Source organism: Enoplosus armatus, chromosome 14, assembly GCF_043641665.1.
Source record: "Enoplosus armatus isolate fEnoArm2 chromosome 14, fEnoArm2.hap1, whole genome shotgun sequence".
NCBI lineage: Eukaryota > Metazoa > Chordata > Actinopteri > Centrarchiformes > Enoplosidae > Enoplosus > Enoplosus armatus.
In genome coordinates, this window is record NC_092193.1 from 8,209,000 (window position 1) to 8,235,697 (window position 26,698).

General features: G+C 41.2%; 1 protein-coding gene across 1 annotated transcript; it reads left to right on the forward strand.

Moving 5' to 3' along the window:
• The first annotated feature begins 23,538 nt into the window (after window positions 1–23,538).
• clul1 (clusterin-like 1 (retinal)) lies at window positions 23,539–26,483 on the forward strand. The gene is made up of 8 exons (XM_070919630.1): window positions 23,539–23,641; window positions 23,978–24,126; window positions 24,209–24,379; window positions 24,662–25,112; window positions 25,226–25,348; window positions 25,441–25,655; window positions 25,966–26,144; window positions 26,304–26,483. Exons 1-8 carry the CDS (start codon window positions 23,539–23,541, stop codon window positions 26,317–26,319), a joined length of 1,407 nt encoding a protein of 468 aa, XP_070775731.1. The 3' UTR covers window positions 26,320–26,483.
• Window positions 26,484–26,698: the final 215 nt, after the last annotated feature.

The window sequence follows — 26,698 nt, forward strand, 5'->3', positions numbered from 1 at the left end:
TGTTGGGAGGCAGTGTGGAGAGCTCCATCAGAGAACACCCCCCCCCCCCCCCACCGGTCTTGACCACATGCTGCTTAAAGGACAACATCACACCATGTAAACAAGCAGCCGACCGTCTGCAGGTTCTGGGTCAAGAGCAGGGCTGGTATTTCTGTGTTCATTAGAGTATGAACATAGTGGCTGTATCATATGTGTGTTCCTCATGCTTGCATGGTCACTGAATTTCAAATACTTTCTCACAGTCAAAACCCTTCTACTCGGGCTTTTGCTATCGTAAATGTTTCAATTATTAACCTTTCTTAAAATCCCCCACTACAGACATATGAGAAGAGATTCTTCAAGGTACTATACCCCCACCTACATTTGTTTACTAGACTGTATATCAGATTATGTGATAAAAATAAGAGCATGATTCTTAAAAACAGCCTCATCATGACCAGTTCTGTCATCAGTCTACATTCAAAATAAAAGCAGTTAAAAATTATGAGTCTTAAAGGGAACTCCACCGATTTTACACATCAAAGTCTGTTTACAGGTCTTGGGGAGTCCTGTTACATATGTGAAAAAAAGTTGTATAAAGTCTTTTGTGGCTCCAGATGAGTACTGTGTGAAATCTGATGAATTGATCTGTAGCCCGCTCCTCATCAGAGCTCGAGGCTAGAAGCTAAAGGCTACATTAGCCGCTACTAGCATAACAAGTGAATCTCTGATCAAACTGCTGTCAGTCGAGTTGCACTGTGGGTAATGTAGGTGCCAGATTTTGAAGAAGAATGTGTGGACTAAAAAAAGGCAAAATCTCTGTTTCTGCTGGATCAATTTTGATGCAGTCTTTTTTTATACTGTCCATTGTGAGTCTGTCAGTGTTATAGGAGTAAAAGTTGCAATAGAAGACCTGACAAACAGTATTTTTTACAAACTGTTCCATAGTGAGGGGGCCGCAATGGAAAATGCTCAATCATATTTGGATTCTGACTTGGAACATGAATGTCCAAGCTATTTGCCCATCAAGGGAAAAGTTTGTCTATGATGGTAAGGTCGTAATCAAAGATGAAAGTGCTTCAACTGTCAAGACTTAAATCTAAACACATATGTGATCTCTGCGCAAACTCTTCCTAGAGTTAACACTGTCACTATTTAGCACATACTGTGCTGTATAACCTGGCAGGGACAGGTTACAAACCCAGACTGTCATGTCCTCACAGTGACGATGCTTCCACTGAATTAACATGGAAATTCATTCTGGGCTGAGAAGCCAGTAACTCTTCCAGGGTCGCAACATTTTCCCACTGCTTGTCACTGGAGTGTTTTCTGTTCCCCTCTAAGGGATTTTGCTTAAAAAACAATTCTGTCAAAGATGTAGCGCAGAGTAATGATGAAAAGCAAATGCTTCCAAGGTGGCTGCAGTATTCTGTTACATAGAATCCAGAAAGAAAATAAAACTACTGGGTTTCTAAATCCATGCTCGATGTGGGCCAAGTAGTTCTTGCAAACACTTTGATGGCTTGCTTTGTCATAATTACATCCACAGAGGATGTTAAGGCATGTTAAGGTAATCATGGTTAAGTATACATTCAAAACATTTCTGAGACTGAACTCATGCCGTCTTTTTATCCTGATGATGAAAACCCAAGCACACTACAGCAAAGTCATGGACAATTAAAAAGATAATCTAAAATCTTTTCAAAGCAAATTCCAAGGGTTATGATAAGCTGATGCTCAATTATGATAAAAGAAAATCAAATAGAGCCTTAAAATCCAGAAAATGCGTCAGTCCAATAGTAAATCCTCATTCAAACACACATTTAAGAAAGCATTACTTAAGCAGCTGATCAACAGCCCAGTGTTGGTCATGTATGATGCTGTGTTCTTGTTCTTTGGTGATGGTTCCTGACACTAATTCATGATACTATTTTGAAACTAATTCTGAGATTAATTTGTATGATGAATATAATGTACTGTTCGGACGCCAGGAAGACTAGCCGGCATCAACTAATAGGGATCCTTTTAAATAATAAAGTAAATAAGTCACCATCATTTCTTCTTTGCGTGTTCTGTTTAGTTAGTTTTGTGTTACAACCCCCCATGTTGTACCTCATTAATCACTAAGTGTGTCATGTTTCATATCCAAAGTGCCATTGTGACTTGTTGCTGTCGACACATAAACTACCACAGTGCATAAACATGCTGACACACACATGTCATGAGCTGACTGAAAACACATTGCTAAACTAAATGGCCCAGTGCAGAACACGGGAGGACTCAGCCTGTTGAGCGTTGAGAAACTGGACAGCAGCCAGGACGTCCCAATCAACCAGCTGGAATCCAGCCAGATTATCCCCAAGAGGTAAATAAATGCCAGAAAAGCCTAGAAAGAGCAGAGGAAACGTGGATAATACTGTATCTTACATATTATTGCTGTAAAGTGAGTATTTCCATTTCCCCCTCGCTTTTTTGTATTCACATAACCATTCATGGGCCGAGTTTATGGACCAAGACTAAAAAATACTTTCCAAAAATCCAACTACTTCTTAGCCATGCTAGCAGAGTGGTTTTAGGGATGACATTGACGGTCTGTCAATCTGTAGGTCTGTAGTGAACATGGTAAACACAATACATGTTAAACATTCACAAGTTAGCATTGTTGTTAGCAAGTATAGCCTCACAGAGCTGCTAACGTGGCAGTAGACTAACCCTATTTGAACACATTTGCCAGCAGCATTATGTAATTTGTGTAGCTCTTACGTTGGTCAGATGCATTACAGTAGATGCTCCAGAGTCATCCATGTTGGTACTGATACTAAGAAGAAGTCATGGTCAGTTGTGGTTCAGCTTTATATTGTTAATTAATTCACTGCTGTGAAACTGAAGGAAAGAGGCAGAGAAACAGGCACAACGAGAAAAGAGGCAGAGAGAGACAGATGGGGCAGTCCAGTGTGGTGTCTGTAAAACAGCTGTATTTCATTTGGACTGAGTCAGTCAAGGAAAAAAAAATCTCAACACTTATTCCCTTATTCCATGTACCTGCCATTAGACTTGCTTGCATGCCCCGTCTCACTCCTGGCTGGCAGTGGAAACTTCCATGGCAACACAAAGAAAGCCTGTACAGACTAGAGCCTTTTTGTGTGAAGACCCTTTGTGCAGAGTGTTAATACTATGTTATATACAGTAACTGGGTGGCGACCACAGGAATCCTTTCACTTGACAGTCTTACATGTTGTGTTATATGAAAGCTAAATATGGTCACAAGCCAAAAACCAGTGGTCACACAGACAGGCCATGCCTCTCTACTCCACCTGGATGGAGGCTCATGGATTACAATGCTGCAGAATGCTGCATTTTTGTCTCACATTTCCAGAGGAAACACACATATTTTTCTGTGGTTACACTACTGTGTGGTGGGTGTCTACAAAAGTACAAACTGTCAAAACTACAATTACTTCTAATTTGCCTCATTACAGCAACCCACTTGAATGAAGATTTTCAATAAATGTGTAATTAAGTGGGTGAGACGTAATTCTGCTGTCATGGTAAGATTTCCAATGGAGGCATCCATTCAAAAATATCTCATGATACACATGATTGGTTGTTCAAACTACAGCCAGTTCATGCACATTTTGATTTTGTGGAATTTCAGCATCCTCTAGACCAGCAGTTCTTCATCTTTTTAGCTTGTGACCCCTTATCACAGATTATGGCCTTAGTGGGGACCTGGACTCTGAGCAGACTAATTTAATTATTATAAATTCATTTATATAATTTGAAGGATGTTTAGAGGCTTGAAGAGAACATCAGCATGCTAACATCCTCACAATTATAAATATTATGCTAACATGCTGATGTATAGCTGGTATAATGTTTACCATGTTCCCATGTGTGTGTGAGGATGCTAGCATTTGCTAATTAGCGGTAAACGCAAAGTACAGCTGAGGATGACGTGAAAGCTATTGGTAAAAGTAGTGAACCAAAGTATTGGGAAAAACTGACATTTTGACCTGGCGCTAGATAAAAAGTCAGTGGATCACCAAAGTTATAACAGTTCATCCTGAGGGGGACATGAATGTGCGTGCAATTCATCCAACTGTTATGAAGACATTTCCCTCAAAACTACAAATGTGAACCTCATGGTGGCGGCAGATGAAAAGTCAGGGGATCACCAAAGTCATTAGGATTCATCCTTTTGTGGCCATGAATGTTTGTGCTAAAGTTTAATAGCAATCCAGCAGAGTGTGGCTTTGTTACTTCCAGTCAGCAGATGTGTCCATGTTCTGCACTTGAATTTAGGTAAATAAAGTGACTTAATTGATTGGTGGTCTTCTCTTTTGCAATACACTGCAATTTAGACAGATAAGACTGATGTATTTGTTCTTATCTTTCCTAGTGCAGCTTGGGCTTGAAGAACTGAGGAGTGGTGCTTCTGACTTCATTCTTCAGACAATGTTGAACCTTTATCTGAGCTAACAAGGTGTGCTGGGCTTGTGGTGTCCCCCTCTGGCCCTACCCCAGTATTAACAGTCGCCAACTGGAATGTTAACAAGTAAACACTCTCCAACAGGGGAAGTTACCACTGAGACAAATTACTAAGACATTAGAGCCATTGAATTGCTGAGCTAGCCTAGCATGCCTGGGCTGTGCTTTTTCTCACTCGCTGTTAACAGGTTTATGACACTTTAAATTGGGCCCCGGTCCTCTGAAACATCTGGACCTTGTTATAGTGGAGCCAAATCAAAGGACGCATGCAAACATTTGATACATCATCCCTTCATGCCAAGCATCACAAGAATAAGGGGCTAAGTTTTTAACTTTACCTTCAGTAGGCTATTTTGGATGTTTTTATAAGAAACCTTCTCAGTGGTACCTACTTTCTTTTCATGATGAGTAAGGAGATCAGTAGTTTACAGCCAGAGATCTGTATGTTGGGTTGTTTAAAGAAACATATGGATGGCTGCATGTCTGAACAGGATGAGATGCCCTCATTACACAAACTCACACATGCACACACACACACACACATATTGCCTAAAGCTGACAAAGCTGAACTGTGTCCTTTGAAGGCCGTGGCCACAGACCATAACATAAACACCATACTGGGATATACAGTCCAATGTGGACAGGCGTCTTCGGAAAACATCCTCTTCAGCACGCTCTCATCCCTCAAGTCTTGACAATATAGGGCTGCAAAAAACTTACTCTGGGACTGTACAAACATGATTAGAGGGGAAGATAGTTATGTCTTTTTTCTTTTTGCTGAAGGAAAGGAAACTGAATTTTTTGTTAGAGCAGGGAAGGATCATTCTTCCGTTGTGAGATTCATCGTGAAGTTACACCACAAAGATGGCTTTCATTTTGACATTCAGTGCTATGCTGTCTGGAAGAAGTGTCTCCCAACATGGCCAGCTATGCGACTCAGGCATCATGTAAATGATTTGAGGAACAGTAAGACAGCCGATCTCATACATATCAGGCTGTAGCATTATCTGAAATATTTCATACATACAGTATTTTCATTAAATCCTGGGTGTTTCACTTATTCTGCAGCCGTAATAAACATTTTCTTAGCCGCTCTATCCACCATTTTGTAATGTTTGCCATAAATGTATTATTTTGAGATATCTGTGAGTAGGGTTGTGCATTTTTTTACTATGTCAAGTAGAGTGGAGTCTTGCTTTTTACAAAATAAGGTTTAAGATTCAACCTCCCTTCCAACCACAACAATAATGATAATACAGTCCCTTAATATACATGTTATTTTGTTTGTTTTTGTTGTTGAAAGTTGCAGTTTTTGTCTTTTACTTGATATTTGTAAAATTTTCATGCAAAAACCTGTTTACACACCAATCAAAAGCCACTGAAATCTTGAATCTGAATCTGAAACCTGCTCTTTATGCCGTCTAAAAACATCAAAATATTACTTTTTCTCTGCAAGGTTTATATAATTGCAAGTCCCTCAAGTACTCTGGCAAGCTTATGGACACAGGCAAGTTTCATGGAAGTTGTGCAACAACATGAGAGAAACACTTGGAAATAATGAACAGTGGTGTATCCGTTGACAGTACTGTGCAGAAGGAGAAAAATGGTATCCTTCAGTGGAACAGAGCTTGGGGTTGAGGGGAAACTTTATGGAGCATTTCTTGTTAGCTGAGCAGGCTGCTGTTTTTTTTGTCAAAGTGATAAAAGGCACAAACGAGTCTAATTGGTAGAGAAAACAGTTAGATGGCCTATTAAAACAGGGATTCAGATCCGATGAAGCAGTGGACATGGAGTTGATTAGATCTGGTTTTGTCATCCCATCTGTGCTTGGTTAGAAGACAGACTATGACAAATGGGTCATATATCGTAATCTCAAGAGACAGACTTTTAAGCACGCAAGTGTGCCTCATAAACAAAGCTAGGCCACTGTATTGGGGATACTTTGTGGGGCAGGATTGGATATCAAAAAGGTCTTTGTGCTCTAGTCAGCAGTTTCCAATGAAGACTGAAATCCAGGCTCACTGCGTGTGTCTCTGATTCTCACTGTGGACGGTGAGATTTGCAGATAAATAGTTGGAGTCACATCTGCTGCCACAAGTTTCAGAGTGAGCTGGCAATCAGAGGTGGTGTTGGCAGGCAGGATTTTTTTTAAATGTAATTGAGAATTAATATTCCCAAGGAAAGCTGTAAAATGCAACTCAAATAGCACCTGCATCGACACTATTAAAGAGGAATGTTTTTAAAGCAGGCACACGCAAGTAAAGTTTGTACACTTACGCACACACACGCACTTGTTAACTTTACTAACTTGTGATATATTTCAACTTCAAAATTACATTTCTCTCATCACTTGTCATTTAAAATAACGATTATGCATCTCTATGGTTATAAAGACTTATTATTTTTTATTTTATATGCCTGTGGTGTAAAACTGGGCCTGAACCAATCATGACTTGAAGAACCATTTAAGTCAACATAAATATGGTTCTACTACACATATTCTAGGATACTCAGTGCAGCCAGATAATCCATTATTACACAAGTGAATACAAACCAAGGTCCAACGTAAAATCACAAGTCTCAAGTTCTCTTAAGCGGTTAAGACTGAGAAGGGTGAGTCAAGGTTTTAAAAAAGTTCTTACTCTTATCCACTATATTGCATTGCAAAGTCTTCACCCCATGTGCATCTGGGACATTGTATTTCCAATTGAAATGCACAACATTTACAACAAGAAAAAGCACTCCTTTAAAACGGACGTTTTGATTACCATCATTCACATCCATGAATTTAGAAAAACATGGAAGCCATAAACTAACTTTATTGGCCTGAGTGGAGAACTAGAGACCCCCTGGCTCCACCTGCTCATGTTCCAGTGTTGGCATGTTGGAATTAGGTCATTTCTAGTAAACCAGGCCCATGTGAACCTCAGAGAGAGGGAGAAGAGGGGGTTGGGTCATTGATCCTCACTTTCACCATGTCAGGCACACCACATAAGCATCTATTTTCTAGTGTTTGTCTTATGACTTGTAAGAATGTGCAATACCTGTTCTTCTGCCCACGCTATGCATTTAGGTGCACAGCTATGCAGCGAGCTAAACTCACCCCCAATAAATGTTGAAGAGAGCAGTTGGCCTTTGAGGTTTGTTCTGGGAGTAACTGTGAAACTGTGAGAACAATAGTGGACAACAAATTCAATAACAGTATTTACAAATCAGAAAACGATGAGATGCCATAAACAAGAGTTATACACTTACACAATTAGGTTTGTTTTATGTCCTCAGTTCACAAGAGTAAAAGTAAAAAGACTACATAGGCTTCATAACATCAACAGTTAGCCCAACAGTAAACAGTTATTTAGCTAGAATGATGTATTAGTATCACATTAGCCATGGGCAGCTTGTAAAATGGCTAGTTAGCTTGGCTAGCAGTAAACTGATCACAGAAAAACTAAATTAACTGTGACAGTAAGAAAACCGCTATAATGTAAAGATAATGCTTCAACAAGGACATTTGGGTTGTAGATAAAAGACGTCTGTCAGTATTTACTTAGTTACAGATCTAAGTGATTTAAAGACTACTTGTAAAAGTCAGTTAGCTTAAACTACAACTGCTATGGAACTTTGCTAGTAGGTGTTCCCGTAGCAACAGAATGTTGCTGGTGGCAGAATACTTAATAATTTAGAAAATTAGCTTATAAATATCAAAATGTCCCCAAACGTTGGATCAAGTCTGTCATGTCTAATCAGGTCTGGCTCAAGATCCCAGTCTTTAGGAGATTGGGATTCATGGCTAATTGTTTTCCAAAGATGCAGTGAGTGATGAAGTCAGCCAGCACATGCAACTTGGTTGTTGTAAAAGAACCCACATGGGACAAGCACAGGCCACTTCAATGACAAAACCCACATTGGATATAAAACAGTTTCCGTCACTGGTTTAAGTCATTTACAGGGTTAGGAAAAGTGCACAAGAGGGTCTAGTAAAGCGAGAACTTACGAGATGTTGTATTTTTGGACTGAAACCTCCATGTAGAAATGTGCTCATTATTTCTCAAGGACCCATTTTTTGTCCAACTAATTTTCCTATTACCAGGAAAACAGCACTCTGAGAAATGTGGATTATATAAGTGTGATCAATATCAAACAAATCTATAATTATAACCATGTTAGTTTTAAGACAAGCCATCTTATTTATTATGGCTCCCAGAGTGAAGCCTCACAGAGAACTATCTGTGCCTTGGAAGACATCTTAAAATCCGACCCAGAGAGATCAGTCAAAAGGCCTGACTCTCTGACTAACCTCTACCTCACCACAACATGAACACAAATAAACTAAGACATGTTTGTCATGCGGGTTAAGGATATTTCATTACACCCTTGTGAAAGCACAAAACCACTGCTTGGGTGCCAAGTTGAACACTGGAGTTACTTCCACAGACCATCTGTGGAGTTGGGTTTTAGTGTGGTCACGCCTGCTGGGTGGCCCCCCTTGGAAGCACTTAAGATACTGAATCAGCAACAATCGTCAACCTGCCTGATGATCATCAGCCTGAGTCTGTCCGCACACCGCTTTCAAGCTTCATCACCCAGTTGAGCCAATAAAACCACACAGTGTGGACCCAGCCAGCCGTCCAGCCAAGTCTGACTTAACTTCTGGGGAAAGACGCCAACCACAGAGAAGTTGGTATCTAACTGCCGGGTCAGGCCAGTGTAGCTGCTCTGTGGTTCACGTCAAAAACTAGGAGAAGAGTTATGTAATGTATTATTAAACTAACTTATCAATGGGTGCCATATTACAATTATCCAAAGCACAAAAAAAGCATATTTTCTCACTTATTGCTGGTGCTATCAAGTCATGCACACAGTTTTAATTGCATCTGCTGAAGTTGTGAGATATCACCTCTGAGATTTGTGTTGCCACCCAGTGCAATGGCTATGAAAAAAGAAAGTTCTCTCAAATCATTTAATAATCAAGACTTCTGAATTGCTACCCATTTCTCCATATTTTCAGTCATTCAAATAGGTCTGTTGTTGTGCTCATTGGCAGCTGTTTCCTCAGTTTCAAAAGCAACTAAACACATCAGAATCTTAAGAATGGGGACGTCATCCTCCTGCACCAGAGCCAGACAAATGGGCATAAAAATAGCAACAAGCTTAAAAAACAATTAAGACTCAACAGCAACTGGATGTTGAAACAGTATCCCCATTAATCTGGTTAAACCAAGTACAGTAGTGCCAATAGGTAATGATTAAAACATCTTGCACACCAGAAGTGCCATATTACTGACAGCTGTTTGTCATTTGAATACATTTTACTCATGACATTTCAGATTTCAGTCCACAGACCAGACAGTGCATGTTTTTGTTTTTGTTTTCCACAGAAGTAGTTCCTATGTAAAAGGAAGAAACCAGGACACAGTTTCTGTTTTTTAAAGGTAAATGTTAAATAAATTTAATTTACTTCCATTGGATTAGAGTAGTGTCAGTAATGGATATCTAAAAATCTGCCCAATTAATACCAAAAACTATCTACATGATGAGATACTTCAAGAGGTAAGAGAGAAAATCTGTTTCACACTGAACTCGTCATACTACACTACTTAACACTGTGATGTTAATCCTGCTAATATAAAAGTAGCTGTAAGTATGCTCAGACAGACCGAGCCGTTCGGATATTTTCCTTTGCAGCAGCTGTACAGATGTGAGTACACAAACACATGCCTGATTTGAAACGTTCATCTGAAACACTTGAGAGCTGAGTCAATGGAAAGAAACACTGCCGTCTTTGCACAACTCACAGACATTTTTCAGTATCTCTGCTAAAGCATAAACAAGAAAAACACTGAGTGGTGAGCTGGTTTGGGGCCAACGTAATCACAGCCAGAGCAACAAACGCAGCGCAGCCAGGTCTGAGAGTCGGATAGTGAGCAGCACCGTGACTCACTGCAGAACAAAGAAAAATACACATTTTTCATTCTAGCTTTCTGCTGTTTTTCAAAGAGAGGAAGTAGCGAGGTTGATGTTGGCCCTCTCCAGAGCCAAAAAGATTTCCATTAAGTGTAACACTGATGCTGAGCCATATGTGGACTTCTTCACGCAGCCTATATGAGACTGTTGACCGGAAATGGACTCAGACAATTCCAATACTTGTGTGTGTTATTCTTGTGGCTGAGCCAAAACCGTCTGTGAAAGGAGAGCTTAACAAACATCCATTATGTTAAAAGAAGACACCCTATCAGATGACAGTTGGTTGCAGGCGTATCGTTACCATTGGCCAGCATATGCCTTAGGGACACGTAGCATGGAGTGGTGTGACGAAGTTTGATGAGGTGGTTAGGCCGGTCAAAACAGCTACAGCTATATATAAAACCACTTACTGACAGAAGCGCCACTGTAACTACAGAACTGTCATGTTTTGTATCTGAAATCCTTTTTCAGTTAATAGGAGCTCCGTCTCTAATGTCTGCATAGCAACGTCTGTACCATATGTGTCTAATAAGAGCCTGCTATACAGATAAGATGGAAGTCAAGCCAGCTGGAACACATTTTGCTCTCCAAGCATGAAAACTAATGGAGCCATGCAGTAGTTCAGGCAGGGACTGAAGTCATATTATACTCCCATGTTCCATACACCATCCAGTCACATACAAAAATGTCCTCTGTCTGACACTAGGCAGCCCATATTAACAATTTATTAACAATGCTGAGTAATGCATCCTTGCTGCTTCCAGCAAATGTAACTCCCTCTACCTTCCTAGCTGCCTCTATTTAGATTTATGTGAATGTTAATTAAAATGTTGTTTCAGGCTCTGTCAGGGGGGTGCCCGGGGTTCATTCAAGGACAGAAACTAAAGTATGGATAAGATATGGTTGCGGTACAGTTAGTGTGGTTGAGGTTAGGTGACTAAAATTATGCTTAGGGTTGAAAAAAACCCAACAGCAATTGTTGGTCTGTGACAGAGCGCTAACTCTGGTCTCCTGTATGAAAGTCAGATGCACTACAGGTCCATCCACCACCCGGATTTTTTACACCTGTGCACCATGTTCTCACATATGGACTCAAACACTGAAGATGCAAACAGGATGCAATTTATTGTAAATTGAGGAAATACACTTCTACTCAAAGACTCAGAGGGCACTCAGTTGTGAGACATAGGGAAGTCAAGAAAGGTTCAACTTTATGGATATGTCCTCTGACCTGTGAGACCAACAAGTCATTTTAATTCCCTTATGAACCTGAAGCACATATTTGTTAGCTTCTCCACTCAACTACATAAAAGGATTAAAAACAAAATGGAGAAAAGCAGATTGTTGAAGGCAACAACATCCCTTGAATAAGAAAAACTATGCATGGAAACACATATACTTGGTTGTGTGCCAGTATAGTGGCAAAATAACTGCCCAGTCAGAACTGAGTAAGTAAATTATGTACATGCTCATGAGAAACAAAAGTGTGTGAACACACCGTTACTGTTCGTCTCAGTACATAAACTACATGTTACTTCCTGCATTGGTGCCCAACGTTGCCTGACAGAATTGTCCAGAATGAATATAATTCATAGGGTTACTGGGCTGAGGACGAAATAAAAGACTGAAAAACAAAACTTGCCACAGCGCCGTTTTCCCTCTGAAATACTTTTTTCCAGTCATAATTGTTTCCATTCTGATTTTGTTCAAACTCTTATGATATTTTATGATCAGTCTCATGTTTAGCTGCAAGTACAGTTATAACCCAGTTGAAGACATGCTGACTTGCACTAAGTTTCCACTGTGTGAACATGTGCCTCTTCTGACTGCAAAGACGTGCTGCAGCAGACCTCTTATTCTTATCACTGTCTGCATTTGAGTCATTATCAGCTGTACTTAGCTGATTGTTAAACAAAGGACTGCTCTTCAGTGAAGCGGTGTGTTCAACCGACCTGTAGCTGACCTACGCCTGCTCCCCCCAATAACACTCTCAGCAGAGATCCTCATGGCATGCTTTATACCAGCCCCTGCCGGGATGCAGTGATTTGTGCCGTGTCCGGGATGCATTCCCGCCTGCCTGTCATTAGTCAATCCAGGATTGACCCATCATCCCTTTGACCAGTTGCAGACAGCTCCTGCAGACTTCGCAGGTCTGAGATAAGATCAACAACAAGTCAAACCAGCAGTGCGCTGTGTTGTTTCATCTGTCTCTCCTTTTGTTACCTTGTTGTTAACTTTTTTCTACTTCTTTGTAAACCTTCAGTGTTTTCTCCCTCTCTCCTCCTCTGACTCACTCCACTCTTTATTGAAAACATGAGCGAGTAATCTTTCATTAGGACAACAGAACACAAACTGCATGCATGCACGCCCTGGAGGGGGTTGTAAGTAACAGGCAGGCATTCTGAAAACATTCTTTTCTGGTAATAAAGTCCCCGTAAATTAAAACCACTTGCTGTTTTGCTCCCAAAAATAAGTCGGGCAAGGAATGCGGGTCCTCAGCTGAAAATAAAACTGTTGACAAATGTTTCCCCCTTGAATCGGAAAAAAATAAAGCATATTAATAAACAACCACTGAGCACTGCGGAACACTAAGATAAAGAAAGCAGTTGTAAAACATAGAAATAAATATTACATTTCTTTTTGTGGAATCATCTCCACCTGAGGTTATATTTGTCTCTTTTTCCATCCCCCCGGTCCCTCTCTCTCCTCGGCACATTGCTGACACAGCACAGCAAAATCATAGACCCTGAAGGCCCACAATGTCTACTCCCTCTCTACACCTCTCTCTCTGAGTGTATAGGTTTGCACTGAATAAACTTCCAGTATGGACGCAGGAAGTGGCTCAGCAGCCTCTCAGGTTTGGACATACTCTCAGTGGGATAATAGACCTCTTGTGGAAAGCAGATGTCAAAATGAGTCAAGGACCTCATTCCTCTCCGCACTGAGGGCATACGAGAAGCAAGACAACATATTTCTCTGCCAGTACACAAGTATGTGTGGAAGCTGCAGCCAGAAGAGAAATGAAAGGAATAGTTTAACATTTTGGAAAATACTCTCACTCTAAGTCAGTTAGCTTAGCATTGAACAGCTGTCTTGGCTCTGCCTAAAATTCAAGAATACGTCTAGCACCTCTAAAGCTCACTAAATGACACATTTTATCTTGTTTCTTTATTGTATACACAAACAGAAATGTACAATTGGTAGTTTTAGGGGGAGGAACATGCTGTAGCTATTTTAAGGCAAACAACAGCCAGATGTCTTGTTGTCACTGCGGTGGAGACGTTGTGACTGTTGTTTGTCAAGAAACAGTTACACCAGGTTAGCTGTTCCTCTCTTCTTCCAGTCTTTATGCTAAGCTAGGCTAATCGCATCCTGTCTCTAGCTCCATACTTCAGCTCCAACTCATAGACATGACAGTGGTATCAATCTTCTCATCTAACTCTCAGCATGAAAGCGAATAAGCATATTTCCCAAAATGTCAAACTATTCCTTTAAAAGAAACCCTGAATAAGAGCGTAGACACAACAAATGCAGATGCTTCCATACAGGGCATGAGGAGTCACTGAATTGTTTAATGAGTACAAAAATTACGTGGCCTTCACAGTCACCAGATCTCAACCCAACAGTACACCTATGGAAGGTTTTGGAGCAACTTTTTCATGGCCGCAGTAGAGATCCGAGACATGTAGAATCTAGCCATGGTGCTTTAAAGCTGCGGTTGTAGCTTGTGATGGCCCAAAACTTTTCTAAGATGTTGGGTGTTCATTTAATTTGTGGCCTGTTTGTCTCGACAGTTACATTATGCTGTTGCTGTGTTATTTGAGTAGGTTTCTATGGATGTTTTGACCCGTTTCGACGTGTTTCAAGCCTACAGGCTTTGAGTATTTGATACTCAAAAGTTACATTTTTGGTGGAGACTTCCTTCAGCCCTTGTTGCTTTACAGCTGTTTAGTGGCCACAGGTCAAGTTGCTGAGATAAAAAGAGATGTTATGAATAAATAATGTGCTCAGTAAATCTTGTCTGAATCTTAAAGAGAAAATCCAAACTGCCCTCTTGAATAAGTTGAATAAACATACAGATTCAGGGGTTAGGCAGAAAGACGTGTGCACATGTGTAAGTTGATCGTGATGACACACAATGTGGACTCCTGCTGCACCCACACTTCCTGACGACTGTGGAGTGCATGGATGACACACATACTCTAAAACACTTCTGTGACCAATTCAACCCAAAGTGTTGAAACTTGATCTCTGTTCTGGGACAGAAGCAGGAGAAAGTTATCGGGAGACACTATTACATCACACCGAGGTTAAAGAGAGAGAAAATTATAGAAACTGAGTTTACACAAAAGATAAAGGCCAAAACTACAAAAAAATGGGTTCTTTCTATTGTCACATCCTTTCAGAAGTTACAGAACTTCTTGTTCTACCTTAGATGGATCAAGCGTAATGGGCCTAAATGTAAAATGTGCTACTGTAGCTCTCCAGACCTATTATCATCTGTATTTAGGGAGTATTAACACTTATGTGTTCCAGGAAACTTGGGCACACACAGGAGCATTAAATGGCTGCAGAAATTTGATTATTGACTAATGGCGGCCATGTTTCTAAACAACCAACCTGACTTTTTAAATTCTTTGTTCTTCTGTGTGTCTTTTCAGATATATCAGGCAAAAACCTTGGACTAGTTTTCAGAAGTAGGTTTTTGCATATTTTGCTAAAGTCTCTCTTGGAGGAAGTGATTGTGGCTTGTGTCAGGAGATCCGCTTGAACTCAAGGAATGTGTTAATGTAACATTTTGAATGTGCTGCACACGGCTGGGGAGTTACCAACATCTGGCCAATGGGTATAATTCTAATTTCCTGATGAGTGGGTGAGATTATGAACCTGTCTGGAAAACTTGAATCTGAGAACCAGATACACTGAAGCAAATCAGCAGACCCATTTCAAGACCCATTTTTTTTGGTTTCAGACCAAGTTATTATGTGCAGTTTCGTGCCGAATTAAACAAAAGTACACTGAGATGCTGATAAGGTTGCAAAGTCAGTCGAATGGTCAGGAACACCCATGATGCTGCGGTCTCCCTTTCCACTGCTGTTATAACAAAGAAATAAAAATGAAAGCAGCAGCCAAAAATAAGTTGGTTTCTGGGAAACGAGGTGTGGCCTCCTTTTAACCTTGTGGATTATTGTAGGTGGGTTACAGCCAAGCAAAATATTGTATGTCAAGAAAATGTTCTTTATGCAATCATTTTGAGATGTGACATCACTGATGTGTCATAAGGGATATGAACCAGTGAGGGTGGTCCTTTAAGTTCACAGCTGGAAGTCAAGAAGTCACTTGATACTCACCAAACCTCTTATAACCAAAGGACTGCACCTCCTCCTCATCAGCAAAGTCGTCTGGAGGGAGAACACAGATATAAATTATTAAAGACATAATGACTAGTTATAATGTTAAACAGTAAAAACACAGACACTTCATATTATTACAGAAGCGTCTAAGCATCTAAATAATTAAAATTCTTAGACAAAAACAATCTGTAGTCAAGGTCCACTTACAAACTTTATTTTTCTGGAGCTCTCTCAGTCTTCATCAGCAGATAAAGGTTTGCTCAGTGTTCTGCAAACTCAGCAAACCTTTTCTGCTGATGAAGACTGTGAAATGTTGTTGAAAGCTCCATTAAAAAGCCGGGAAGCTTAAATGTCCACAATGATACAGAGCGTGTTACATCGCCGCGTTACAGACCACTGAGGCCATTCTTTGTGCAGTACTTCATATTAAATAAAAAATATACACCCTGTCTCGCTCAGATGATCTCAGTTCTCTTTTTCTTTCTCTTGGTGGGATTGTTCCCATCTCCCATGGCCTGACAGGCCCTGACTGTCGTCTCCATTCATGAAGCTCTTACATGCCTGTGGGAAAGTACTTTTCCAACTTTTTCTGTGTCATCATCTATGGCCAGTGAAAATAAAGAAACACCACATGTCCCAAACATCTCTTCATCTATAATGCCAGAAGCAGTGAGGTGTGAGAGCGATGGCTGTCCATCAGAGAAGTGTAGAGCGGCTCTTTATAGTGAAAAGAGGCGAATGAGGAAAGCTGATTGTCTTTCTCGTGGTGTATTGCATGTCTCTCTTCCTGCGTTTAAAATGTAGTCTAGGAATGTTCAGAAACGTCTGTTCCTGGAGCTTAAAACTGTAAGAAATCACATTGATTCTGAGCAGACATCTCATGGCGGAGAGCAGGGTGAATTAAGAGGTGACAAGAGCAATCTAAACAGTTGTAAAAAATCTGAAACCACATCTTACTTGAGGAATTTGCCTGACCCAATACCCCCCAATACTCTGTTTCCTCTTAGTGTTTCCAAGCAACATGATTGTGTCCCATTACAATGGCAATGTTACCGTAAGTATGTTTGGCTTCTCAAGAGCCATTTGGGGGAAATGGAGTTCATCACCTTTTACCTAAAGGGTTGAAAACTGAGTGGATTTGCAGAAAGATATGCGAGGCAAACTCAGTGTAATTTGGATTTTGGGATGAATGTTGCTGTATGGGGCCATGATACTTAAGAGCGATTGCTCAACATCACAGGAACATATCCCACTGAGCACTGATTTGGTGATTTTGCAGACCTGAAGATGTCTAGGCATCTTGGTTAAAACAGTTTTAGATGTCTAATTTACACATAACTCCTGATTAAACAGCATTTTAATGACTGTATTTCAAGATATAGTTAGCACCTGCTTCACATTGAAATATTGTCATTGAAATGCAGTTGAAACCATTGTTATATCTGGTAACTAGACATCTAAACACTCTCACTTTCTGACCAAATTTAGCTCAGCCTGGACATCTTTTGGCCTGCCAATCACCAAACAAATGCAAAGTCAAACAAACTCGACATCAGAAGATCACGAATGCACCACATGAATAAACTGTATGCAGGCAAAACAAGTTGTTTTGGCAGTTTGGTCCTCTTCTTGGTCTTTCCGGAGCTTTTAGCCACATCTCATGGCCTTCATCAGTGGATGAGCAAATTCCGTCCACTGATGAAGGCCTAAAGTTCCAGAAAAACCAAGAAAGTGGCCTTTGTGATAAGATTATGGTGGTTTATCTATCCTCAGCAATCAAGCAAACCAATAACAAGGAAATCATGGCTCCTGTTGTCTCTCTGGTAGATGGTAGACCCTCCCAGGTGCATGCTGGTCCTACAGTATACCTACTTACCTACACTATATACACACAAGTTGACAAGTATGGTGCTGCCCAATTGTTATAAAACAAAACAAAGAACCAGAAAAAGAAAAATCTAGAATAAATCAAATACACAAAACAAATAATAGCTCCCACGACAGTCCTCTAAAAACAAAAACATAATGGTGTTCATGGTACGCCCCCCTGCCTCTTACTCTCAGCACAGATTTACTGAGATGTTTATATTCACGTCCACAATGCAGCGCTTTGTATTAGTGTTCTAAGATGGACCACAAGGTGGCAGGAGTCATGTAGTGTTTGTATAATGTAATGAGGGACCAGCTTCCTGACCCATCAAGTTTCTTTGTGAGTGAGTGGGTGAGAATGACACGCACGCTGGTAATTAACAACGTCCTAAACATCAGGTCACCACATGAGAATCACGTCTGGGCAAACTTAATATCAAGCTTTATTTAAAACCCTGAGTTGTTACCCGCTGACCACCATGACTCACGCGCTCTTGGGTCTGTTATATCCCTGTAATGTGTCGAAAGGCTGCAAGTCATTGGATTTATGTCCGGTGAGCGCGTGTGCGCGCGCGCGGAGTTGTACCACAATAAAGCTGTTCATGTACGGGAGTTAAGTCTGACTCAGCATTTCCTTCACTGCTTTGGATTTCTTTAAGCCAAGACAAACTTCTGATCCAACACACACAAGTATTCAGGGGCAACATAGAAGTGTAAATGAAGGAGTTTAAAAGCACAAATAAGTTCATATTTTATGACGAACACAGTGATAAAGAGCTCGCCCTCTTGGTGAAGCTGTGATCGTGTTTTTTTCCGGCTCTGTTGTGAATAGTTCTGTTAGTGTAGGTTAGTGTTTGATGTGCAGCAGCGGCGGCCAGATGCAAACAGACTCCTTTAATTGAAACCAGATGTCAGACGCGAGTATTAGCCCACGCATTCCTCACGTCTCCGACTGAGAGAAAGAGGCAGAAAAGTGACAAAGAAAGAGCAGAAAATAGATGAAATGGTCACCGGTGATACTGCGGTGTGCGCTTCAGCTACTTTCTTTTTTCCTGCATTATGTATGCGTCTACATGAGCCTACCTTTCATTGTGGTTTACAGGACTCTACCGTTGTGAAGCTGTTGTTTGAAGTCACATCCACAGCATCGCAATGGCATTTGCCCAAAAGCTCCCTTTGAGCGCGCGGCACCTTGGATCTGCGAGTATCCCAATATCCACCGTTTTCTGGAGCAGTATAATAAATAACAAGTCAGAGCTCCATGCGCGACTCTCTCTTCTGGGGACGGTCTCCTACAGCGCAGGTAACTCACTTCACTGTCGCACCTCAGATGCTGCAGAAAAAAGAGGAATGAACTTTGTTGCAAGTCGAGAATGCAGGTATGAGTTACAAGAGCGAGAGGGAAAAAAACTTTCTTCTTATTTATCTGGTAGTTTGGAGAGATGCCGAGGTGAGGTTGTGTCCCGGTCCAGCTCAGCACTCTGGTGGTACCCGCAGCAGCAACCGGAGAAACTCAAAAAGTGAAGGAATCCAAACGTGAGAGGAAGTAGTGAGCCCGTAGGGCTGCTTGGAGAAACCACGTGTTCCCACATCTGTGCGCACCGTCTGCGCCCCTGTTTGCAGCGTGTGTGTGTTTAATATTGCGCACAGTTGCGCTGAATAAGCACCAGTAACAAGTGTCGGATAACAGTGCAGTATAGCACTGTATGGCAAATCAACGATTAACAGGTTCCAGCTGCAACATGTGAAGGTTGTGGAGGTCTGAAAGCAGTCGTGTGTTGTGTTTGGTCACATTCCCATTACAGGATTTTCAATGTAGGATTTATTGTGAAAACCTCAATTTGAGTACTGCATAGAGTGGATTTAGAATAGATTTCTTTTGACTGGCTGTGTTTGATGGATTAGAAAAGCTGAGTGATTGCAGAAAAAAAGTAAACTAAGTGTAAATTAGTTTATGTGTTGAAATCTTGGTAACCATTTCTTCCAAAGTTTGGCACCTTTATATTGAAATGTATCTAATTTGAATGTGAATTACAAATATATGCTCATCTAAAATAACGTTGTAATGATTTATACATGAATATCCATTTCCCATTACTAAACTTTGCAATATGTAATTCCTAAAGTGGAGAAAGTCTTATCTAAGCAACAAATATCTGGCTCTTTAGCTGCTAAAGTCTCCACTATGTTCACCAGGTAGCCGCTAACTCTGTCTCCTGTTTGGTGCTGAGCAGGTAACGTTAGTGTACAGTGGGTTCATCAGAGCTTTTTACTTTGAAAACAGCTGCCTGCTGTGGCTCAAAACCATGCGGATAAGAGCGGCAGGAGTGAAGCAAAACAGCAAAGTTGAGCTGAGAGATGCTATAAAGCTCTGTAGAGCTGAGGGGAGCTGTAGACTCAGGTGATAATCATAGTCTTTTCATCCTTTGTTAATATAAAATATTGATTATAGCAGCTTTAATTTATACAAATGGACTGGCACAGTGATCACTGAGTGTCAGTTAACAAAAGAGGACATTCGTCATGTGCCCATAGAGGACTATTAGTCCAAAGTATATTTATTCTTAACATCTGCTGTTAGTTAACCATGAAGTTTGCAAAATATCCATCATGAAATTCACAGATTAACTTGTCTCCCCAATAAATATTTTAGTCTGAGGAAATATCTGCTACACATTGCCCTTTCAGCTTTTTTGTTGAATGAGCTACAATAAGACATCATTTACACCAATCCTGTCCCCTCAAACGACCAGCCCCCAGACCTGTTGGTTCCCAGTCCTTAACTGTTCCATCCATTACTTCAGGGTCCTCTGTAAAGCAGTTTATCCCCTGCACCTGTTTATCTCTTCAGTTCAGGACTCCATGCTTTGATCAGGACCACAAAACTTAACACAAGCCCCCATCGTGAGCCGGTTATATAGACCTGCTACTACACCTTGACGTTTATAAATCTCTCTAAAAGAACAAGAGAACATCAGATTGACAAAAAAAAAAAAGAAATTCTCCTGGATCAATTCCTAAAGTTTTTTTGTGATTTTACATTTCGTCCTCTGTGAGTGTTTGCGTGCCTCAGGCCTTTTTATTGTCAACTGTTTTACGTTTAGATCAGTGAGGGAGAACACGGGAAGAGCGTTTCTGCCTGCAGTGTTATAGGAACCAGGTGTCGAAGGTGTCAGCGAGGCTGCAGACCGAGCTGAAGCACTGGCTGTTTTTGATTATTATCCAGAGAGGACCCTATTTTCTGGGTCACAGCATGCAAAGAGGGCACATTTTTGAGGAAGATGGGGCACCAGGGAAGAGATGGGGACGGAGAAACCCTTTCACCCTCACATTCCAACAGGAGTGGAGATACGAAACAGCTTCCGACTGAGAGGACTGTTTCCTTTTACTAAAAATACTCTGGATTCACATCTGGACGTAGATCTAAGAATAGCCAGTGGTACTTTATATACGGCAGAGTGAAGCTATCTATCACTTGTGTATTATGTGAACATGGGTTGGTTGCATAGTTACAGCAGCCTGTGCATTAGCGCTCTTATGAGATCCACACATGGCTCAGCTCCAGCAAAACAATCTTCTGTCATCATGTGATCTCGTCTTAAGTACATGATATTAATCCCACACTTACTTATTCCTTCATCAATCAAACACCAGAAACAATATGATATAAAGTACTGTGTAATCTCACTGTGAGGACACCACGTCTGTGCATGTTAGGATTGAGCCTCGTGTGTGTGTTGCATTAAGGGTTTCCCCCCCGAGGGGTAATTCAAGAACTGATGCAACTGCACCCAAAGGGCCAAACCCCCCACAGCATATAGACATATTAATTCAACATTTTATAATATTTTTGTGTATTATGAACATTCCCCAAAACACAAAATAAGCAGCTGTTTTATTAGGTTTAATCACTATCTGTACTGGATACTTTTCTTTATGAGTTGAGTGTTTTGTTAATCTTTAATAATAATAGTAACCGTTTTACTACAAATACTTCTCTGCAGCCCATATGAAGGTATCTGGTATACAACTGAACATGTCTGTACTTAATGACAATATGTCCGATCTTAACTGAGCACAGAAAGATATTTGGCTTCTGAACAGTTCCTGTGTGACATATGCTGACACCTGTGTTACCACGCATCAAACGAATAACATGTTTCCTTTGTGTAAACAGTAGCCTGAGCATGACATGACTAAGCATCCTCTTGTGCAAAATAAGCCTCTCTGGCAGCGTGTAGAATGCTGGATTAACGGGGCCATCGACATCAAGCCAAGACTGTAATGGGATAAAGGTTGAGAGGAAAGAGCACAAATAGACGCGGCCAGTTCAAGATAACTTCACAAGTACAGTCCACACGCAGCACTTTGTTTATTCCCGCCAGCGGAGAAGCACCTTCAGTCATCTACTGGTAAGTTTCTTTGTTGTGATGGTCACTTTTTTTTTGATCAGTCATATTGTATTTTGTATTTAACTTGAGTTTAATTTAATATGTTATTAGTATTATGATACATTTAGAATAGAGTGTTATTATAGTGAATATTAGTTTGATACATTCACGTTTTGTTCTCATCATTTGAACTGCTTTAAAGTGATATTTTGGATTCAGAGTGTGCTGATTACTGCAACATCTTTATGTACATCGTAAAATGTATTTATAGTTCAGAATACTACATTTAGGTATAGATCATATAGCTCTTGCGCTCATCTTAATGCCCGTTAGAAACAACAGGTATGTTGCGAGTAGGATCTAATAGAGCGGATTGCAGCAACTTAAACCCATAATGAAATAAGCGAGTACATCCTCATTTACTGTAAATCCCTGCTGGATGCCAACTTGTGTAACTCCTCTTATGGCTGAACTGGGGCAGAGTCTCCATTAAAGTGAGGCAGATGAGTTTAGCTTGTTTACTTGTTACCAAATTAACAAGTAAACACAAAATGATATCGGGAGCATCTCAAGGTTTCTTGTATGCTTCTGTGACTTGATGGAGCCTGACCTCCTGACACAGCAGATGGCCCAGACATAAACACAGCCTGCCAAGTTTTCAAGCTGAGGTGAGCCCTATGATGCATCTTATTAGGTGTCTCGACCCCTGCTGTTAACCTCCTAATGGCATCGCTTAAAGTAAAAAAAACAAGGGCAAGGCTCTCATCAGTCAGTCTAATGAACAACAGAGCACACAAGCGTCCACAGAAGAAGGAAAGAGAGAAATCCGTTACAGTATTTTTAGACTTCAAATTATGCAGCGTTGATAGACAATTACAGCAAAATAAATAATGATATATAGTGTAACATAAGGACCCAAACTTTGTCACATGGAAGAAAAGTAGTCTGTAAGTAAAAGCTCTTGTGGTCTAAATATTCACCTCATACTTCTCTATGCCACAGAAACCTGTTCTAAAGTTCATAATCTGGTGATATGATATCTAGCTTTTCTAGATTATTAAAGGTTTTTCTGAAACGCATCTTTACCCAACTAAAATGAACCTCCCCTGGTCCAGTTAATATCTGAAATGCAGCTATTAATGACAAATGACTGCAGTTTTGCAGGTCCAGACAGATGTGCAGCACCACCAAGTGGCAGACATACTCATGACCATGTGGAGTAATGTTGATGTTTAATCGTGCTCAAGCTCAAATCCTATTAGCTTTCTGGATCAGACTAGATAGCACCTGTTTTAGTTTCCTTATCTAAACACAGTTTTGTGTGTGTGTGTGTGTGTGTGTGTGTGTGTGTGTGTGTGTGTGATCATGTATTGGTGCTTGTGTGTGATCATGAGGTAAATGTGTTCATCAGGCAGTCATAAGTCATAACCACACTTATACTTATATCCTTTCAGACTGAGCTTTGCCTTCCAAGACACAGACTGAGTGCAAAAATGAAGCTCCTGCTCGGTTTGGCTGCTCTGATGTTGACACTGGGGGTCCTTTACTCTGCCCCAGAGGACCAACCCACAGGCACCTCAGAGGACACCTTAAAACGTGAGACAGCACAGAAGAATCTAAATGTATCTTTAATTTATGTATGATATTTTGTACCAGATTTAGTTAATTTATATCTGCTGAAAATGTAATCACCATCAACACATGGCAAACATCACACTATTTTTCTCTCTTGGAGCTGTCTTCTCACTGATTTTATATTCATTTAATTAGTTTGAGATGTTTTTCATTTCATTCAGGGCCATATAAATCACATTGCAGTAATATTTGTAGAGTCAATAGCTACATTTCCTGTTTTGACAGTGAGAAATGTGATAATGTAAGTGTTTATAAACACACCTCACACTTTCTTCTTCCTCTTCTTCTCTCTCTCAGAGTTGTCCCTGAATGGCGAGAAACTGGTGGACGAGGAGGTGAGGAGAGCTCTGTATGGGGTGAAGCAGATGAAGGAGGTGATGTGGAGGAACGAGCAGAAGCACAAACAACTCATGAAGTCCCTCCAACACAGCAGTGACAAGAAGAAGGTAAGAGCAACATGAACCTAAGAAAGACAGACAAAGAGAAAGGAAAGCAAACAAACGAAAACATCTCCCTGTCTGCCACCAGGGGGCGGCCGAACTGGCCAAGGAGGTGACTGAGAAGCTGGAGGAGGCAGAGGAGGAGTGCAAAGACTCCCTGCAGTCTGAGTGGGAGGACTGCAGACCCTGTCTGGAGGATGCATGTAAAACCTTCTACACCTCCACCTGCCGCAGGGGATTTGCCACTTTCCATGCCAAGGTATGAACACTACAGCTCCAATCTCAGCCTCTCTTACTCCTAACCTCCAAACTCTGGAAGAAACATTTCCAAAAAAACAACAAAATTGTATGATCGTCAGTTGCAAAAGTACCTTTTTTTTAATCAAATCCTTTGCCTTAGTTGGTGCCATCTTCTCCCCGTTACATAATTTTGTGTTGCAGAATTTATTTTTTCTTATTTTGAGTCCCAGTAATCATCTTGAGCCCTTCAGGTTTAGACAACAGTAAAATGAACGTACCTCCATTACTTTCCATACTGTAGGTGGAGAACTTGTTCCGCAGAGTGTCCAGGCGCTTTGGCCCCCGTGAGCCTCCCTTGAATGCAGAGGACATCCTGGTGAATCAGGGCCCTGACAGCACCGACACTACAGACACTGAGGTCGTCCACATCGAGGATTCCTTCAAACGCCTGACCAGCAAGGTGGGGACGCTGGTGAACTGCAGTGTCGCCCTGGTCTCCAGGATGCGCAGCAGGCTCGACAAGGTCCTCCAGAGGGCCTTCCTGAGCAACAACACCGACACTCTGACGGAGGAGACCACCTCAGATCCCTACAACCCCAGCCGGGACTCAGGCTTCCTGCAGGGTGTGGGTTTGGAGGAGGTGCTGGACTCCTTTTTCGACTTCGGCAAGAGCGTGGTGGAGGAGTTTGGAGCTGTGGTGACCCAGACGTTTGATGAGCTCCATGAGGCAGTAGAGGAAGAGAAGAAGAAAGGTAGTGGCAGGCAGAGGATAGAATATCTTTATGTAACAATAAACATCTTAACACAATGCCTGTCAACAAAAAACACTATGCTGATTGTTAAACATTTTTTCTGTTTGGTGCAGTGCGGGAAAGTTTCCCCCGTTTCCTGCAGAACAGGAAGATGTGCAGAGACCTTCGCAAGCAGACCTCAGAGTGCTGGCAGCTGCAGAGCCAGTGTGAGGCCTGCCAGGGGACCCTTCTTACAGGTGAAGCACCACCACCCTCACAGCTTGTGTTTACTCCAGATGACATCTTTACACGCAGTAGCTCATCTGAACGCTCCTCCTCCCGTCTCCAGAGTGCCCCAGTGTTCGGGAGCTGCATGTGGAGCTGGATGAGGTTTCCCAGCTGCTGGACGTATCCAAAGAGCAGTACGATGAGATCTTGTCTATTGTCCAGCGCCACACTGATGAAACGGTCGAGTGGCTTAGCAACATGGCGGCTGAATTCAGCTGGGTGGCTCAGGTTGTGAGCAACATCAGCGCTCCTGAAAACATCTTCCGCATCACCATGGTGAGGAGGAGGGAAGGGGACGAGTGAAAAGGCAGTTTTTGTTGAACATGTTTCAATAGGCAATGCACAGGCTGGACTTTCTTAAAGATACACAGAAACGGAGGAACATCGGCAGAAGCTTTCCACTACACCTCTAAATAGTGAATGCAATTGAATATGGTCTAATTAGTGAATCAACCGATATAAATCATTAAAATAACATCAATAAACATAGGCCAAGTGGAGAGAAACACATATTTTTTTAGATAGGTGGGGGAAGACTTTAGTGGGCATCCAATAATAAAATAAGATGACTTCTTCTGCTCTCCAGGTGGCGCCAAAGAGCCACGACGAACAGAATGCATCTGTGACTGAGACCAAGGTGGAGGTAAACATCCTGAACTCTCCCCCACTTATCCTGTCTGTTCCTGGGGAGCTGGACCTGCAGGACCCAGCCTTCATCCAGTATGTGGCCCAGGAGGCTCTGAACAAGTACAAGGAGATGGTCAGGTGAGAACTTTAAGGACCTCCAGTGTACCATGCCACAAGTGGTATTCAGGCAAAAGTGTGCTTGAATCTTTTTGAATTTTGGTGTCAATGCTTTATTCTAATATTTACTATTATAAAACTTAAATTTCTGACATAAATGCATTCTCTCTGTCTTTGCAGGTATGAGGATGAGTAAAACTTGTCTCGTGTCTCCTTTTGTCAGCTTCTACCAGCACTTTCTTTGTGAACAGAACTAGATTGTGTTTCTGTATAGTAGCATAATGTTGTTGAAATGTAAATGCACTACAATTGAACCATGTCGATAATTGCTATTTCCTCAATGTAAAAAGAAGAAAATGTACTGTGTACCTGTTGTTAAACGGTGTAAATAAATAAACACAAATAAAACACAAGACAGAGTGACTTAAAATGGCTTAAAAATGTGAAATGCAGATGTCTTCCACAAGAGGATTCTTGAATGCTTTGCAAATGTTTCGCTGAGCTTCTTGGTGGCTGAGTTGTTCGAATCTGAACGAAGTTCATTGTCGCTTGTCAAGAACAAGAGAGTTAAAGGA